Below are 20223 nucleotides of genomic sequence, written 5' to 3'. Positions count from 1 at the left end.
ACCACATCCTTCAAAATACCAAACAAAACCCATGCACAACTGGTGCATATTTACAGATCTTCCCTCTCAACTTTGTGATCCTCAGTCCTCAGGTTTGCCAGGGACCCAGAATGGGGCAGAGCTGAAGTCACAGAACCACAGAATGGATGAGGGTGGCCAGGACCTTCTGAGGTCACCTGGGCCAAGCCCCTGCTCAAGCATGGCCACCTGGCTGCCCATGACCACGTCACAGGACTGATGAATTCTCCATGGTGGGAGACTCAGTGCTTTCATTCAGTCCTTGATTTTCTTGTGATTAGTTTTGGTTTTTCTTTTTAATATTGCTTTTGTTTGGTTTTCTTTTTTCCCCCTCTTGATTAATCAAAGCATGGGGCTCACCCTTCTCACAGGAGGAACTGTTGTAATGAAGCTATTAGAGCAAAATTGTTAACTAGTGAAGATGTTATCAGCAGTACAGGAAATTCAATTTCTAAAACCAATATTTGTAAAATATTTGTAAATATTTACTTTGTAAAACCAAGTATTTGCAATTAAATGAGAGAAATACTGCAAGCCTGGCTATATTTCTACAGTTACTACATTCACATTGGAGGTTTACTCAGGCGTGCTCTGCACATTGATTTGTAGAATTTAAGGAATTTCTGCCTTTACAGAAATAAAGTTTTCCTTGCTCACATTTAAGTAATACTGTTGAAGTACCCTATTTAGTAAATTCAGGGGGGAAAAAAGAGCAAACAACTTTCATAAAAGCTAAATAAAAAGGGACTAATTTAGCTCATTCTTTTTGTCACAAATTTAACAAAAACTATATCCAAGCAAATATTTCTTTTTTTTATTATTACACAGCTCATAATATACAGATTTGTTTGGAAGCAGCATTATAGACCTGGGAAACTTCAAATTAAAATAAATTGGTTTTTTCCTAAGAAAAAAATGCATCATTCATTGTGAAGCAATAAAAGTATTCACAACAGAACATTTGGCAGGATGTGGGTAATGAAGACAGATGTTGGTGGGGGAGAAATGAAACAAAGAAGCAGAAGAAGCAATTCTTTAGAAGGATAGTAATTCCCAAATCTAAAAAAAAAAAAAAATTCTAAAAAAGCCTTGATATTTATGCTTTATTAACTTTTCTTTGTAAAAAATATGACACAGGGAAAAACAGAAAATCATGGCAATGAAAGACTAATGGGAAAAGGATAATTATGATTTAAACCACTTGGTCAAGAGGACTCCAGAAGTTCAGTAACTATGAATTCATTTCTTATTTTAAAACTCCATCAGTCTTAGCCTCTTAAGATTCCTTAAAAATCGCTTGGTTCAAAAACAAATAGTGAACATTATTTGCATTTTAGAAGAACTCCCCAAGTTCTCTGTATGTGAAAACATATTTATCAGAAGGCAATTCAACCTACAGACAGAAGGCAATGAAGTATGAACACACAGTACCACAGCACTGGGGACACCAACGGGCTCCCTGCTCAGATACAATCAAAAACTAAGAGGGCAAACTAACTGTGATAACCCCCTCTCCCTCCCTCTTCATCACAGTAAGGTCAATTTAACAATTACAGGAGCACCTAGAGTAGTGTTTCAGATGAATGAAGTGCTTTGATGCAAATCTCTGATTGTTCCCACTTAAAATGCTTTGCTTTGCATCACTGAATAGTCTCAGATACATAAATTAGATCCCTTTCTGATTAAGCTCAACAGTGTACTCTAAGAGAACACTGAAGTGCTACTCTAAAATAAGACAAAATTAAAATAATATGAACACTAGGTCCCCAGCACTCCAGATAGCCAGTCCCACTGGTGCTTCATGACTTGTCTGTGTAGAAAAAGCTTGCAGGATCTGATGAATCAAACTGCTGGATATACCTAGTACAGGTATATTACTATTTATAACTGATATTACAGTAACTGTACCATTTCTTACAGAATAAACAGCATCAGTCCTTGAAGGAAATAAAACTCTAATTTTCCTGAGACTAGTGCATTTAAAATTCTCAGGCACAATTTACAGTGACAGTTTCATACACTTAAAAGGAAAAGATCCAGACAGACCAGACCATCAACCCTAACCTTCTACACCACAAAAACCATGGAATGTCACCACTGCTGAAATGCAGTTATGCATGGATTTATTTGAGATATTTCATATTATGATACTGCACCGACAAAGGGTGCACACTGCACATCTGTAACACACAGGTTTTGTCTTAGGTTTTGTCTAACAGGACTGGAGCACCTCCCCACTGAAGATGGGCTGAGAAAGTTGGGGCTGTTCAGCCTGGAGAAGAGAAGGTTGTGTGGGGACCTCACAGCAAGCTGCCGGTATCTGAAGGGGGAATACAGGGGAGCTGGAGAGGGACTCTTTATCAGGGACTGTAGTGACAAGGAGTTATAGAAACAAACTGAAATAGGGGAAACTTAGGAAGATATTCTGTACTGTGAAAGTGCTGAGAATGTGGAACAGGTTGCCCAGAGAAGCTGTGGATGCCCCATCTCTGGGAATATTCAAGGCCAGGCTGGATGGGGTTGGAATTAGATGATCTTTAAGGCTCCCTCCAAGCCAAAGCGTTCTGTGACTCTAGGTGATTCACATAGTTTGCATTTGTTTTGGTTGGTTTGGGGTTTTTAACACTGCTTCTTACTACATTTTAAAAATTTGTTTTGTATGAATTGTTAACCTCCATCAAAAAAATCCCGTCATTTTTTAATTCTTGAAAATTTTCAGACATTGTAAGTTTGCAAAATCACTCTAAATTACCAACAAAATTATTCACATCAAAACAGCACACAGCTACTTCTACTCAGAATACAACCAGTATCTTTTTTCATCTAAGAGGTCATGATGCAATGTTTTTCTAATAGACCTCTGGGAATGTGTCTGAATTTGAAATGCAGGTATGTTCACCTGTTGTGTTTTCACAGAAACTAGGAAAAAATTATTATACCCCAGAAAAAAAAGATGCACTTCAGCTACTGCAGAGCATCCCTGGCTTTTTGCTCCCTTATTAAATGAAGAAGCAACCTCAGCCATCATTTGAGGTCAGGGAGCCAGAGGAAAGCAGGAATGAGCACACACTATTTGCTGCATAAGCAGGACACAAGAAAAACAAGACACTAGAATTTTATCAGCAGGCATGTATAAAAACTGAGCCCAAATAATCAGCTGATCCTTGAACTTCACATTACCCTCATCTTTAAATTATGGTGAGTGGCACTGTAGCAGTACAACACACAGAATGCAGTATGTGCAGTTATGTCAGCATAATTGTTCTATTGCATAAAGCCACCACATAAATATAGTATATGACACAAAAGTCTTCGAGCTAGACTGGTCTTCCACAAGTCCAGCAACAAAACCACACAGGAAGCATTTGTGAAACACAATAAAGCAGAGGGAACACTGGAGATAAATAATAATGATCTTTCTCCTTGTCTATGTTCAAGTTACCATAAGGATCTACAGCAACCTTGGCATTTCTGTACTTTCCTTCTCACACACAATTAATTCTGTTATCCTACCAGTGCTATCTCTCCTAATCCAAGCTGGGCACGTCCCAAAGTCTGCCAGGCATCCCAGGAACGCGGGTTTCTCTGGACAGCCATTTCTGCTGCATGCACTGCTGGAAACATTTCATGTAAAGACATCAAGACCTGTATCAGAAATAGAAAAAGAAGAGGAAGAAAAATAAGCAAAACTGAAAATAAATTTAACTTTTCTGGGATTACCCAGGCAACAACCACTGTTTCAATAACTAAGATTCATCTTACCTAGTTTTTTTTTAGTTAAAAGCTGCTTGTCTGACCTCAGATAGTCACCCAGACTCATTCCAATCCCCACAGAGAGAAACAAGCATGCTAGAGGATAATTCACCCAAATTATTTAAGCAATGCTATTAGAAGTAGATTAACTGCTTCTGAAGATGTCTCTCTTTGTCAACAAACCCTACAATCTATAGAAGCATAACAGAATAGTCAGGACAAACACATGGAGAGCTAAACATAATAAATGTGCAAGTACTGTTGAAAAACTCCTGGACTGTACTTATTCTTTTAAATAGATAGCTGTAATCTACCAGAAACAGTGCAGTGCACATGATATAATTATAGAAACAATCCCTGTAACTCAGCATGGAAACAGACCTTAACAATGAGTGCTGTATTTAGAGAACAAGCATTCAGCAGAGCTTAACTTAGACGTGAAGTCACCTACATTAAGAAAGGAAAAAAGTGGTTTCTTAATGTGAAAATCTCTGTTACTCAGCAGTTACCATAGGATTATTCTCCTTGCATTGAATGTCCATAACTAAGACAATAAATCACAGTTAGCAATACCCAATGTGGCTCAAAGCTTGCCTTATGTTTCCAATACCACCATGAGATTGGCACATCACCTGAAGATCTGTCACTCTGAGATCATGATTTCAGACACCCACATGCTATGGTGATAGATACCAGTGTAAGAAACAAATGACAACTGCATTCCTGCAGTATGATGAGAATGTCAACCACAAGGGTTAGACTCATGTGTGGGCAACCACTTTCATCCCAACTGACCACAACTATGATGAATAATATTAGAACATGTTAGGAGTATTGCTGAAGTTCAAAACAGATTTGTTTAACCTTACTGTTCTATGATATATTAAATAGATAAATATGAGTGTTGGAGGATTCAAATGTGATGATCTTGAGTATTTACCCTAATTAACAAATAGGACATGTACAGCACAGAGGTGAGCAGTACACTGAACAGAAGAAGAAGAGGGAAAGGAGAAGGCAAAGATTTACTACAGAAAGCAACCCTGGACTGAAAAAAACAAGAAACATCATAAACATGGATTCTGAACAGCCCTTTGGATTGATACTTCTGCTGTTCTGTGTGACTAAACTTCTCTAAAGACTAGTCTTATGGCTTCACTTTAATTCTATCGATGGACTGTACCTTAGAATTCAGAAGTACCTAAAAAATCTTCAGAAAAACAATCTACAGCAGTATATAATCTTCCCTCTTTATCCTGCTCAATGGTTCTTGATGTCTGCATTTTGTATCAAAGTCTATGATAAATGTTATGTGTTTTCCAAAACTTTCAGATGAATTACATTTCTATGGGCAGTTTCCTCTATCTGCAGCAGATGTGTGAAGTGAAGGAAACTGTTACTAGTGGAGAAGTGTACATCCTACCGAGATGAAGGGATTCTGCATCTATCAGCTATCTTCTACATCAGTGTCTTAATGTATTTATTCTCATAAGAGAAAACAAATCCAAGTATGCATTTACAGGAACATTTTTATGCATCCCAAGTACTCCGTATTTCCTACCAGTACTTTCTACTGCAAACTAATTACAAAACATCTGTGTAAGTGCTTAGGAAATCATTTGTAGTATTTAATGAATTTTACTGGTTTGTTTACTGAATTATTACTTTACTAATAAAGGCAGTTATTCCACTTTCATCTATTTATGAGTATTGTGCGCACCAGCATAAACAGCTGCTTTAAAAATGCTCTTCCAGATCATGTAGTAATTACTTTGCTCCTAGTAACTTTGGCATTAGATTCTCCAAGTACAATCAAACAAACACACATTTGAATGTATATGGATTTTTATCCAACACAGGTAGTTTTTTTAGTTATTAATAAAATGACTCAGCTACACTTGTCAGTCAGTATAACAAATATACTTACTAATGCACATTATTTTCCTACACTTTTTTTTCAGGTGAAGAGGTGATCAAAATGAACCTACAATGGCAGATATAAATGTGTGCAGCCTTGTCTTGGCTTACTCTGTTCTACTCTAGCATGAGTAGATATCATTATCACTTTTATTAAACACCTCTGTATGTTACTTGGAAACTGAACCAGCAAACCCACTATTCCACGCCCGAAAAACCACACTGAACAAGGAATAAAAAACACTGCCAGCACAAAGATTTTCCGTGCACAGATTTGACAAGTGGTGCTCAGCCCTTCTGGGGTACAGACACATGGGCAAGACAAAGCCAAACAGGAACCACATGTGCTGTAGCCTCCTTGTCACACAGCGTGCCTGTCACATGCTCAACATGCATGTGTGTACACATATACACACACACACTCATAATATATTTATAGTGTACATATAAAGTAATGTGTATATATATATAGTGATATATATGTATAGTGATAATACTCTATTAGAAAACATTCTTAAAACTAATAGAAAAATTAGGAAAGTAACTTATAAAGCAGAAAAAACATCTCAAGACTCTCACTGTGGGGATACACATACAAAAACATATGTATGTGTCAAAAGTGACTGGAGGGAAATGTCTTATAAAGATATTCAGTAAGGGGATTTTCAGGACTTGCTTTACTCAAAGAAATTTATCTTTATTACATGTTTTAAAACAAAAACATCCATGTACTATAATAACTTCATTTAACAGACTTTTAGAAAAAGTCATACAAGAGAAATTAGAAGAGTTAGAAGAACTCAGTGGCAAAAAAACAATTAAACATAGCAACTCTCATCAGGAGACTGACCAAGTATTAGAAATCCAGGCAGCAGAGTGATCCATCATGTTCTGCCCACAATATTTTGGAAGTGTTATGAATCTGAGTAAGTTCTGGTTTTAAATGAGCTCAGTGGATTGAGGCTGAATCACTATATATAGATACATTCCACGTCCAGTGAAAATGACCCAATTCCTTTTTCCATCCAGTAACCCATTTCAAAATACAGATTAATAAAATTCATCCTACCCATAAGTAGTTTACATTTACTCATGCTCTGAAGCTATTACCATTGCACCATACAGAAATGCTTTATTGCAATTTAGATTTCTGGAGTTCAGACTAATTTTTTGACAGTTTACTCTTCTCCGTACACATCCCAGTTTAAGAAAAACAAATTTAAAATAATCAGCACTTACTAGCTGTTATAACTACTAGTTATAATCTAAACTTGGGATTCTAAGTCTGGTCATGTCTTAGAAACCTTGTAATTTCTTAAGTAGGAAGAGAGATAGAAGTTGATATTATTTCTTCACCAAGTTCAACATTAAGAAAGCCTTTAGAAGAGGGGAAATGGAATAATTTAAAGATTATGGGTTTCATATATAAAAACAAAGAAGGGACACATATCTGATAGCCTGGTCCTGTTCAATGAATGCAAATTGAGGATGTAGCATTGAAGGAAACTGGATTCTCATACAGCTGATGACAAAACATCCAAAAAATTATAAAAAGGAACTTAAACCTGACAGTTTACATTTGAATTTACTTGTTTCTAAAAATACACATAAAAAACCTGCATCGTCTACTTTAAAAATTCTGTCATAGTTGCATAGCTATCTGAGATCTGAGGTCCAAGAGTCACGAGATAAGCAACATGAAGGAGGGGAATTCTCAGGAGTAGCACTAAATAGCAGCAAGTCTGGATCCCAAGACAGTTTGTTGTATAACATCACCATATATCAAGTCTTTTGATATCCCTCTTCATCCAAAAATGTCCCACATAGTCCAGTCACCAAATATTAAGATAAAAAATCAGAGTATGTCAAAGTCTGCTCCTCCATCTTTGTAGTTCAAAGCAGTAACAAAATAATCCAGTCAATATTTAAGAAATTCAGTCTACAATTAATTTCAAGCAGTCCTAGTGGCTGCATTAATACAGGCAGTCTTTATATATTCCTTTTAATAGACTTACAATACTACTTATATTAGGCTGCTGTTGTTGGGTCTTTTTAAAGATTTTTGGTTTTCAAAAAAATTGCAGACATGAACGTGCATAAACATTTACTTTCCAGTCGTTGCTCTTGCGATGGAGAAACCGCTTAGGCTGGTGATGAAGTATCAAGTATGTATACTGACAGATCTTGCACACAAAGGAAAGTGGACCCCTAACCTCTCAAAAACCATGAAAATCTGGTTTTAAATGGATCAAAGAGTAGCTGACAGCAACAGAAAAAAATCTCATCAAATTCTATAGTTTTTTGAAGCAATTGAGCAATTCCACAGTTCCCATGTGATTTTCTGGAAATACACTTATTTCAAATAACTTTGACAACTAGGAACTTTGAACAGTATTTCTGCTCTTCAGAAGTACTGAAAGGCATTTGTCTTACATCTGTTAAAATACAGATCTTTGAGAACTTACCACAAACATTTACAGATTCCCACAGTGCCATTATCATATTTATCTGAGCTACATATTAAACAATGCAGTATTGAAAATGTTACATTTGCTGTTGAGAAAGAAAATACCCAAAATAAGGTTATCCTAATAAATGAAAGGGCATAAGAGAGATACTCAAGCCTGTGCAAAAAAAACCCACTTCATCCTCCAATGCTAATTCTCCAAAAAATTTTCTTCTTGACATTTTCTAACTGATAGAAAATTAATACAGACCATAAGGAATCTTTGCATATTGCGCAAAGTCATTCCTAAAATGAATCTCCTCCTCTAGTATGTGACACACATATCAAGACAGGGGGATTTTTATAGACCCAGAGCTCATCAAGGCATTTCTGACACTGCTGTACAGTTCCTCCAAAACATTTTCACTGAGCTACACTGTAATAGCTGCAGTATTTGTGCTGGTATGCTGGACTGGAACAACACAGTCAGCTCTAAGACGATATCTTTTGAATATTGGCCACAATATTTTTTGAATGAATTACGCATTTGTTTTGGCAAAAATGGATTTCTACAGTTCACATCAATGCTTTTAGAAGTACAAAGGTATCAAATTACACATTCTACTAAACAGCTTCCAGTAAGCATAAGTCATACTGAAAAAAAATCTGCAATAATTATTTGCATGTATGAAAGAGGCATTACCAATTGAAACATTACATGTTTTATTAAAAAGATTCAAGAAATAGTTTTATAAATGTATATTTTGTACACAAGCTTTTCTTGTGTTCTCATTCACAGTGTATCAAGTATTATGCAACACAAGAAAGTGAAATCAAAAAGAAATGGTGCAACTGCTGAGAACTGCTCTCTTTTTCCAGAAAGAAAGCAAAGGCATGGTAGAAGAGAGGCCTGGGCTCCTTCAGCATTTTTTTTCAGCTTTCATTATTCTCCACTTGTATCATTAGACAAGAACAGATAACTCACAAGATGAATCACAGTAACAGAGCTGTTTCTCAGTTCCTCTGAGAGGTCAGCAGAAAAGCTGTGTGTCTCTAACTCACCTTTGCCATCTTGCTGAAGTACAGGGACTGGGGAGCCAAGTAACCAACAACCCCTCAGAACTATTCTCTGGAGCACAGATTGAAGCACATTGTAGCACTCACCTCTTTGGATAATTCACTGCATCATAGCTCCAGTCCAGGTAAGCTTACACACTTCAGAGCTGTCCTACTATTTTCAGTGTGAAAATACTTGCTTTTGGTGTAATTTCAATTAAACAGAATGCTTTTGGGGACCTATCTTAAATTCTTGCATTCACATAAGACCATAATAAAAATAGTTACAAGGGAGCTGTTGACTAATTTGTCCTGCTGAGCAGAACTGTTCTGAAATTTTTAACAACTTTCTGTTTTATTCAAAACGGAGTTAAATCTTTAAACTATGATAATAAAATTTACCAATACTATCTTGACATCTTAGCAGATGTGAAGACCTTCTTTACTAGGGAAGTTAAAACTTAAACTTATAAAGGAACAGCTATGTAAGTTAACAGCCTTTAGAGCAATCTGGAGTGCTGCTAATAAAGCAGAATTGCATTATCCTGTGTCTTCCAATAATGCATAATCAGGATTTGAAATTATGAAGTATTTTACATGACTGATTTATCTATGTAACACTGAATACAAAACCAGAATGAAGCAAACCATTTGCACATAGTACCTGTGTTTCATATTGACAGTAGAGAGTATTAAGCCCAATCTTTAGAAAGAGCAGGCAGATTTTTAATGGTCAGATTTGCTAATCTATCACACTAAGGCTCTCCTTGATCCTTCCAATATCATTTTTTTCTCTCCAATGTAGCAACTCAATTCCAACCCAACAAAGATGTTTGCTGTGACTGGCTGGGATAACAGCATTATTCCAATTTCTGTTAAAGACACCCTGTTAGTTGGTAAAAATTAAATACCTAAATTGTGTTGCAGTTCCTGTGCACAACAACTAAATAATGTTGCCCAGTACTTGTTCAAAAGCACAATGTTTTCTTTTCCAATTTCTGAACTGGCAAAGAATTGTCATGCCTTACCTGTGATTTCATCTCATAAAGTGTGGCATCCTCTGGAGTTAACTGAAGTGCTTCATCCCACTTGACAAGAGCCTCTCTGTACCTGTAATTAAAACAGCATTACAATGTCAACACATTTAAAGGGACTGGATATTTCTTTTTATATCCTGACATTGTCCTAAAAAAAGTGCCATGGCATATGATTAGTATTAATAATTTTTCTAATTACTTGCCCATAAGAACGGTTTCCAGGAACTGGGTATTTTTTGTTCTGATCAAATGGATGCTAACTATTACTACAGAACCGACCTCAAGTGAATTTACAAGGCAACATTGGAAACTTGAGATAAAGCTTAATGACTTAATGTTGTGGTTCGTTTTGCGTTTGTTCTGTTCACCCCCATTGTTCATGTTGAAAGGTCCTGCCCCTATCCCAGTTAACTGTCAATCCCCAAACCCCTCCCCAGTTTCTATGGTTATCAAATGTATCTTTTTGCTCTCCACCCCCGGTTGCCTGCGTGTCACTCGGCACCCCTGCCTCTTTTTTCAGAAGCTTCTGGCCAGGGTGTCGGGTGATTGGCCCAGGGACCGGGGCCCCTCCCTTAGTTGTACATGATTGGTTTTATCGTTATGTCAATCCCCAATGTATCCTTCCCTTCCCTCTCCTGATTTGTTACCCCTCACCCCTCCCACCTTCTTTAAAACCCGAGGTTTTCCACACCTCAGGGCTCTCAGCTCTCTGCTCCCAGCCCTCATTCCCTGGTTCCATTGGGAGTGTTTGGTCCCTCGGGACCTAATAAACCTGATCATTCCAAGAGACTGAGAGACGCCTCTTCTTCCTGCGGCTCGGAGTTTCAGCGGCCAACGTCTGGAAGGCAGTTTAGTGCCTTAGGCGCAGTACCCAGCTTCGTGTTGGGGAAGCGCCCCTTCAGCTGGAGGTGGGCTGGTCATTCTAGCCTGGGCATGTTCTCTACCAGCCACACCGCTCCAGTTCAAAACTAGAAATCTTGAACTGAGTCCAATTTCCCTCACTGTCAAAATCATCCTTAGCCAGGCATAAAAAATATATTCTGAACTCAACATGCCATGATACAGTCATAATTTAAAACTTCTTTTCCATTCTTAAAAGCCTACATTTCTGTACTGTAAGATAATGTAAGACTCTAAAGACATATAACAACTTCGGTATACAACTATAAGAAGGAAAAGGAATGTAAACAGCTATACTGAAATCACTCTTTGGGAAAGCATACACCATGTTGCTCTTTCCTAGGAGAAAGAACAAACAGAAGAGTTGACTAAAACCAGTAAAAAGTAGTCTTGAACCAAGAGGTAAAACTTGAACCACAATGAAGAACTGTAAAAGAATAGTGCAATTACAGTCTTTCAGCAATAAAGGTGGCCTTTCATCAACATTAATGAATCTGTGGGGTTATCACATGTTCTCTGAAACTTCGAAATCCACATTTATTATGGAACTGTGTGGGAATGCCTGTATTTATATAAATTACACTGCAAAGGTCTGAAAACAGTTACTCCTGGGAGGTACACATGCTTCAATTTTAACATAGTATAGGTAAAACTATAGCAATTTTCACACACCCTTCATATGAAACAGTTTTTATTTTCCCCTACTCCCCATTGTTCCTTCCCTTTCCTTTCTCCAGTTTTCAGTCCTCTGGGTTGTCACATAAAGACTTCAGAAACTTCTGAATCAATTCAGAATAGAAAAACAGACTGGAAAAGCAATGCAACTGAAGTCAAACTCTCGCTGTGATTCAGCTATTATTAGTTTGCAAATTACACTAGTAAGTGTGATGTTTGAGTGCTAAACAAAGGATGTTTCAATGAATTTTCACATTTCCTCAAAGTTTAGGCACCAGCTGCACATTTTTCATCTCAGTTCATGCCCCAAGGGCAGGTGTTCACCCTAAAGAAAACATCGTAACATTTTCTACATGCCTCAGTAAAAGAGTTATGCTGCTATTTACTTAGTGGGAACTATTTGGGGACAAGAAGATTATAGTTTAGTTCAAGACCTAGCACAGATTTGCAAATAAAGCTCACATGAATAAGGGTCTTCAGCTCAGTTAGGTCGTGTCCTGGCCATGCAGAAGGTGCAATATTGTGAGTACAGAAAAAAAGTTTAGTTACAAAAAAGTTTTGGAGAAAAGAGAAATTATAGTAATAACATCAGAAACCAGAGAGGAGCGACCAGCACTGGCATTCTGCAAGTAAAAAGATGTAAGAAAAAAAGCTGCATTTCAGGAACCTTCATTTTTACTTCTATGAAGGGAACAAAATTGCTCAAAGCACCAATCTGAATGTGATAAAACTCAAAGCAAGAACCTGCTAACTCTGAAAGAAGGATCAAATATAAGCTAATATCCCCCAAATCCTGCTGGGTTTTGCTGCTGATTTGCAAACAGTCTGCCAAGAGAATACAGATGGACAAGGGAGAAAAAGTAGTACATGCACAGAAACACTATGCTACATGTGTTCTGTGTGTGAACAGTAAATAATGTGACTGCCTGTGAGCCTCAGAAAGTGTGGTCCAAGGAAGAACAGAATGACAGAATCACTTCCCAGACCAAGAACACAACAGCAGAGGGGCGGTGAAGGAAAGGCTCCACCTACACAGGACTGCTGACAATCAGCTTACAGTCTGCAGCCTGGGAAGTTTTCTTCTTTTCAGTGCACTTATTTCCTTTAGAAGGTCTGATAAAACATGTCGTCTCTATTCTTTTAAATACTCAGAAAAAAGATCTTTCTATTGCTGCTCCAGGAGAAACTAAGGATACTGTCCTTACTAAGCAAAAATGAGCCACTGTTGCTTCCTCTAGAAATGGAAATTTAGGAAAATTTCTTTATAAAAAGGTAGTCCATTAATCAAAGAATGTTCTATCTTATAATCTTAGGAAAAGATTATATAGAAGATCATATTAAATATCAACCACCATTCTGAAAAAGATTCCTAGGGATATAAGATAAGATTATAAAAACAGTGTTGCAGTAGATGCTTTATGAAAACCATAAACCTTGACTGAAATAAGAAGGGAGTTAACATGGGGGTAGTGTTACAAAATAAATCATTTTAAAAATAGATCATTTTACTGTTTCCCAGGATCTTTTTTTTGAGCTGAACTGTACAGCTTTACCACTGTACTTTACCATTGTGAGGAGAAGTAGTTTTGAGAAGGAAAGCTTTGATATAAATATGACATCTTCTTAGGGCTTGGAGCATCTGCCATTTAAGGGGAGGCTAAGACACACAGGACTATGCAACCTGGAGAAGGGGAGGCTCAAAGGAATCTTACCATGGTGCAAAATTACCCAATTTGGAAGCGGGACAGGCATTCTTCAGAAGATGGAATCAGACTCTTCTCAGTCATGCCCAGTGACAGACAAGAAGCAATAGGCACAAACTGAAGCACAGAAAATTCTGTTTAAGCATATCTCCATCACTGGAGATATTCAAAACTCAACTCACAACATCCTGAGCAACTCACTGTAGTTGACCCTGCTTCAAGCAGGAGCCAGAGTAGAAAAATCTTGAGTTCACTAGGATTTTATGACACTAAGATATTAGCAAAATCAGTGATCATGATTTATGGTATTATTATCTCTTGGCTAAATGAAAACCAATTTTAAGCAAAATATAAACAGACAAAAAATAGATCCATTAATTTTTAGATGTCTGGGATGGCTATAAAAATTTATCTATTGTAGTAGTAAAGTCACAGGATTCTAATAATGGACATAACCTGTTTTTAAGAGGTTATGAAAACAGTATTTCCAGAAAAATTAAATCGCATACGTTCGTTATATGCATACGTTCATTATAACTAAGCTTATGCATACGTTCATTATAATTAAGCACCTAAACATTAATACAAAGCATTGTTAAGATAAGACTATAACACTTTGAAATGTAGAATTCCTGTTACGTGAGTACACAGACACAGTATACTTATCTACCCACAGTGATTTTAGCCAAGTAGTATACTTCACTACAAAAAACTATTATACAGTTACAATCAGAATTTAATCAGCATTTTCTCTTCTTTATTGCAAAGCTTGAAAAAGAAATAAATTACTGACAACTGGTTACATCTGGAATGGCTTCAGGACAAAAGACCTGATAGATTTAGACGTTTTTTATTTAACTAGCCATGAAATCCCATAGCTCCAGTACCCCTAAAATACTGGAACTGCTCTCCTTAGATGTGCTCCTGACCATCTGGGAGCTGCAGAAACTTGGCACTTTTTTTATAGCTTGCCAAACTTTTGAAACAGGTATCTCGTGCTTACACTTCACTTTTTCAACACCTCTCCTGGGAAAAACAGGATCTCTTGAACTCTTAAATAATATCATTAAAACAGATTTTAAAAAATGTTTGAGGCTTCTTGGTAAAAAACCTATCATTCAGATTACACAGAGATCATTTTTAAATCTCATACATAAAATGGTAAAAAGCAGCACCCCACTCATGCAGGATTTAGAGTTCTATATTTTTACTCTCAGGCTTGCTTCAGGCTGATGCTTCTGGAACAGAGTTAGACAGGACATAATCAGAATGACACAGAAAATACCTGCAAATATAATAAAAAGAGGAGATGGTATCAAATTCAGATAAAATGAGACACATCCACAGGAGAGAGGCAGAGTACAGGAGTACAGTGTCAGGACAAGACATGAAGAAACCTAAGACCTGGGCTTTCTTTTAGACTTGGGCAGATAGTCCCATAATCAAACGTTACAGGATAATGAGGAAAAACACAGACAAAGCTAAAAAAGGGACAGCAAAATTTTAAAAAGAATATGCCTAATTGTCAAATGATCACAGAGGAGGAATATGAATGGTCTGTAGCCACCAGCAACACCATCTAGAACAATTTTAACCTATGCAGGGTCTAATTCTGAATTTATTGGAAACCAGAGGAAAAAAACACTAGTAAGTAATTATACAGACTACACAAAAAGAGAAATGAAAATTAAAGCAGAAGTTGATTACAGGAATAAACTTCCCTTTTTAAGATGGGAGATGATGCAGGCCTAGACTCTGGGAGAAAATATATAAACAACAGGTAAATGAGGAAACTAAGAAGGAAAAAGGAGAATGAACATAACATGGCTTTTTTGTTTAACGTGGTTTAAAAACTTACTATTTCTCTAACACAGATTTTCACAGTAAAGTACTTCCTCTATTGCGGGTGAGGAGGGAGATGCACAGCACTTAGTAGAATCATTTACAGAAGAACAGTTCATAAATGAGCAACAAGAAGTTGTTTGCTTAAATACACATAGAAAATTTATGTCCACAGTACATATAGCCTGATAACAGTCGTAGGATTGGTACACCTTACTACCTTGCTTCACGTGTTTAAAATGTTCATCTGAAGTTTTAGCAACTTCCCAATTTTTTTGTCAGACAATTCTGACAACTATTGGTGAAACATGATCACTGCAGCACAAAAACATGGCCATTTTGTGGTAAAGTGTCAAAGGTCACTTGTGATTATGTATGAAAAAAACAGCTGTTTTATTATCCACTTAACCTTTCAACAAAATGTTTTAATTTAACAGTCTCAGTTAGATGTGGCTACACAAGAGGTTCATGGCAATTCTTCAAAGGCCATACATGTGGGTCTTACCCCACAGTAAAGGAGACATAAACAAACTCACTGCAGCTACCCTTTCAGAAGACAAACTCTTCTGAATTGACAGTGGGGCAAAACAGCATGAACATACCTGAAGCACATAATTTCAAACCCTACATATTAGGAGTTACTATTCTTAAACACATTAGACCATTTAAAATCAGAACATTAACACCTGGATACTTGCAGTGTACAAAATGAAAATACATCTGGTTTATAAAGTGAGCACACAGCTCTGTTACATGTGAATCAGCTGAACATACCATAAAATTAAATAGCTACAGAAGAATTTCAAAGACACTTCTCTCTCACAACAACTTCCACAGAAGAGCAGATGGGAATTATCATTTCGTCATGTGCCAAAAGTAACTACCATCCATCATGACAATGAACTACAAGGCCAAATTTTTCATGTAAGCTCCACTCACCAGTTTCCTCAGTTTAATTCCAGCCACAAATGTAAATATGGCTAATTTCTATCACTATATCTCATAGGCAAATGCAGTTTTGAAACCACCTTTGTCAAAGAAAAATTGTGAAATACAATACTGGAGAAAGATAAACAAGTTCATATAAAAAAATCAAGTACCCTAAAGCAAAAGCCATGGAATCAGGATTTTGGTACCATCTCTGACACACGGCCTCTCTCACATGAATAACATTTAATTTCCTCACATATGATATGAAAAAGTAATCTCAAAAAAATTACTCGCTACTTTTTCACAATCACTTTTTTAAGACACAGGAATAGAGTACATTGCAGTAAATAATTAAAGCAACAAATACAGAGGAAATGGGGAGTGAGCAAACATGTCTTTCACAAGTACATTCTACACTGAATTGAGAGCTGAGGGCTCTGCTGCCTTTGATTTACTTTACCCCATTCTTTACAACCTGGCCAATCACTGTTTCATGCTCCACCCCTCTCAGACACCTCACTTATCTGTAAGCAAACAAGAAAATTTGCAACACAAATGCAAATTTTCATTCCCAGGCCATCATTGTGTGCAATTTCAGGGCTTTGTTCCCAAAGGAAGCTTTGGGAAGCATGCATGCATGTGCCTACACTTGTCTTTAGTCTTCAAAAATGACAGCATTACTTAAGCTCTGACTGAAGAGAATTATATAGTTGGTTAACAAGCAAGTTCAAAGGACAGGATTTTCTTTTAAAAAACCCTTTTTGTTCTGGGAAACAGAACAAGTAAGTTGTGTATTACTGAAAAAAAATCTTAGTTAAAAGACACCAATCACATGCAAAATTCTATATATTGGACATTCTACAGCTTTGTTTCCGGCCTTGCTGCAGATCCTCTCTGGACTTGGCACTGCTACTTCATATTTTTCTCTCAAAATATGGCTTTAATAGAAAACTTATATAACACAGAGGAATTTACTTACCTGCGATAAGATTACATCATGCTGACTGTCAGAAGGGCTAAAAATACACTGCTAATCATTTGCAGTAGTCCTGAGAAGTCGACTTTTTAAGTGAGAATTATATCCCAAGATCTTGTTAGAAGCTGTTAACTCAGACACCAGAGCATTATTCAGAGTGCAGGACAGGAACTCCAAGAAATTACACTTCTTTTAGTTAAGTAGTGGTTTTGCTGGTTTAGTTTTGTCATGGAAACCACAAGCTTTTAATCAGAAGTGACTACTGTCACTGACTGCATACCTGATTAACTATAGAATTATTAACAGACAGACTGCGGTGAGAAGTATTTAGGTTTTTACCATGTAAAAATCTGAAGGTGCAGTATGGATAAATGTTTGATCTTCAGGACGAGACAAAAGAAATAATCTATTTCTACCTGTATTCTATTAACGCTAAACTGTCAATTACAAAATAGAGCACAAAGATGTGTAAGAATGCACAAGGAAATATCTTAATCCACCAGACAGCAAGCAACATTCAAGAACTTCTCTATAGACAGGCAAACCTTTTACCTGTATTTCTCCAATATCTATTGCTGCAAGTTAGGTACATATCTGTTTTCTATTTAGAAAGGCAGTGCTAAAAACAGAATTGTTGATACAGAGGAAACAACAGCTACATGCACATACTGGAAGTCATATTAGAGTGCTTAAGAACAGCAATTGTCAAGACATTCCACACCACTGAGAAATATTCTCATGCAGAGGAACATTTAGTAGGTTGTATAAATAGTGTTCACTTAAGAACGTTAAAAAGGATAAATATTAATTACATTCATATCGTTAAAATTCAGTTACAAATGCATTTATGTTCAACATTAGTATCAGATTAGACCACAAGTCGTAAAAAAGACAACACCTAAGAATCCCTCTACAGGGTCTAAAAGCTGTATGCTTTCCAACCATCTGTAAACATGTGGAGTGCTTTGTTAAAGACCAGACTTGTAATTTAATGTAATTAATATCGGGTATTGATAGTTATTTTACAGGTGAGAGGTCTGTAGGAAACCCAAATAAAACAGGGGCAAACAGGAGCAGCATGAAAATACAAGAAAGAAATCAATTTTTATTACACCTACACCTACTATTTTCATTATTTAAGCAGTAAGAACTGACTATCCTAACCCTGCAAGCTTCAAACTAGAATTAATTGTATTGTTTCAGTAAAATCAGTTTACCATTTTAGTATTCTAAACAGAAGCTGCAAATTAATATAAATCAAGTATTAGACATTGGAATAGCTGTAGTATTTTAACTATTCACAGAGAAGTAACACATTTTTATTGCTGGAATGAAATTCTAAATAGAAAGCTTTAGTTCTTTAAAATATTTTCAACAGCAGTTCCTCTGAAAGCAGCAAGAAGGGAAAAACTGTTATGCTGCCTTTGAAGCAATATTCTGGTCTTGAGAATCACTTGTTGAGATACCCTTTAGACACACACTAGTAGAGGCCAAAATGATAGGCGTCAACTCTTTTGCTCTTAGCTGCGAAGACTTTTATTCCTTTTAAGCTTTTAATTATTTGTCCACAGATAGCAGGCAGTTCTCACTTACTTAACTTTATGATCCTAACAGTTCTCAGAAATCTGACACAGAAATTAAGGCTTTAAGTGTATAAAAAAAATAATTCATTAAATGCTGGGCTTAAAATACCAGCATTCCTCTATCTTTCTCAAATTGTTTACTGCCAAATTATGATGTTCAACATAAGGTATTAACATTACAAAATATTTTGGGAGAGATGATTCAAGAAAAGAACAGTCTGCTCATATTTTAATCTGATCAGTTCCATCTCACCTAGTTGACATGCCTTTGTTATCAGTGTTAAATAATGTAATTTTGCTTCATTTTCTTTCTTTCTACTACTTACACCCTCTTTACAATGTTTTCTGATGAATAATAATGACAAGAAGTTATAGACAAAAACAGACAAAAATACAAAGATGGGGAAATGTATACTTCTCTAATGTATTTTCATACTTGAAAGGCAATTTTATCTTTTTCATTAAAATTCCACTAAGTTAAGTAGGCAGGTGCTCTATAAACCTCCTACACAGCTGAAACTACTAGAGAGTACTGATTTCAAATTACTATAAAGTACTAGTCAGCAATAGCCATGAAGTCTCCTGAAGTAAGTTAAAATATAGATGTCTAATGAACAGAACAATCTATCTGCAAGGACATAATATACATAGATATACAGACTGTATGGAGACTGGGTGTCACTACCCAGAATTAAGGAAACTATCACAGTTCTAAATCTCACAATAACTAAGAACTCATCCATGTGAAAGTGGCAAGAAAGCAGCAACTTTTCACTACCAGGACTACCACAGCAAGGAGCGGTGGCCTTCAGTGTCACTAGACAAAAACGCTCTACAAAGGGTCAGATGAGTCACGTTTGTGCTTCAATACCCATGGCAGAGCTGACTAATCACTTACAATGCTGTTTCTACTGAAATGCAGCCTCACAGGAACCATTCAGGCTGATGGTTTTAGGCTGGCACTGTCATTTTGCACAATAAAGCAATGCCTGTCAAAAGAGGAACAGCAAGAACTGTTGGAACTCTCTATTTCAATGTTTTTTCCACAGTACAGCATCCAATGCAAAATAAAACATTAAAGATTCAACAGAAGATTAACATATCAGATGTTTTTATCTGAGCTATTGGATAGGAATACTTCAGTGACTTGTTCAGATTATCCCATGCTTCTGAATTCTAACTTGTAAAATTCATTCTCCCTCTTAGTCTTAATTTATGACTCAAATCCTATGCTCCATCTAGCAGGAAACATCTACAAGGAATATTTTGAGTTCTGAAAGATAGTACCACCAAGAGATTCACAAGACACTTTCAAGAAAGCAAACAGGGCAACAGACACAAGATTGTTGTGAAAATGCACAGGGCTGTAAAGCATCTATAAACTGGA

The 20223-nt window shown here is 36.5% G+C and overlaps 1 protein-coding gene across 1 annotated transcript in view; it reads right to left on the bottom strand.

Annotated features, from left to right (window-relative positions):
- TTC33 (tetratricopeptide repeat domain 33) overlaps positions 1–20223 on the bottom strand; it is a 43638-nt gene that overhangs the window by 8396 nt on the left and 15019 nt on the right. The window contains exons 3-4 of the mRNA XM_054652654.2: positions 10219–10300; positions 3532–3663 (exon numbers count right to left, since the gene is read on the bottom strand). Of these exons, the coding sequence (XP_054508629.1) occupies positions 3532–3663; positions 10219–10300 (214 nt within the window). The remainder of the gene's footprint in view (positions 1–3531; positions 3664–10218; positions 10301–20223) is intronic.

The sequence above is a fragment of the Agelaius phoeniceus genome, chromosome Z (genome assembly GCF_051311805.1).
Source record: "Agelaius phoeniceus isolate bAgePho1 chromosome Z, bAgePho1.hap1, whole genome shotgun sequence".
Classification (NCBI taxonomy): domain Eukaryota; kingdom Metazoa; phylum Chordata; class Aves; order Passeriformes; family Icteridae; genus Agelaius; species Agelaius phoeniceus.
Note: the sequence above shows the minus strand (reverse complement) of the source record. Positions and strands in the feature narration are given on the sequence as shown.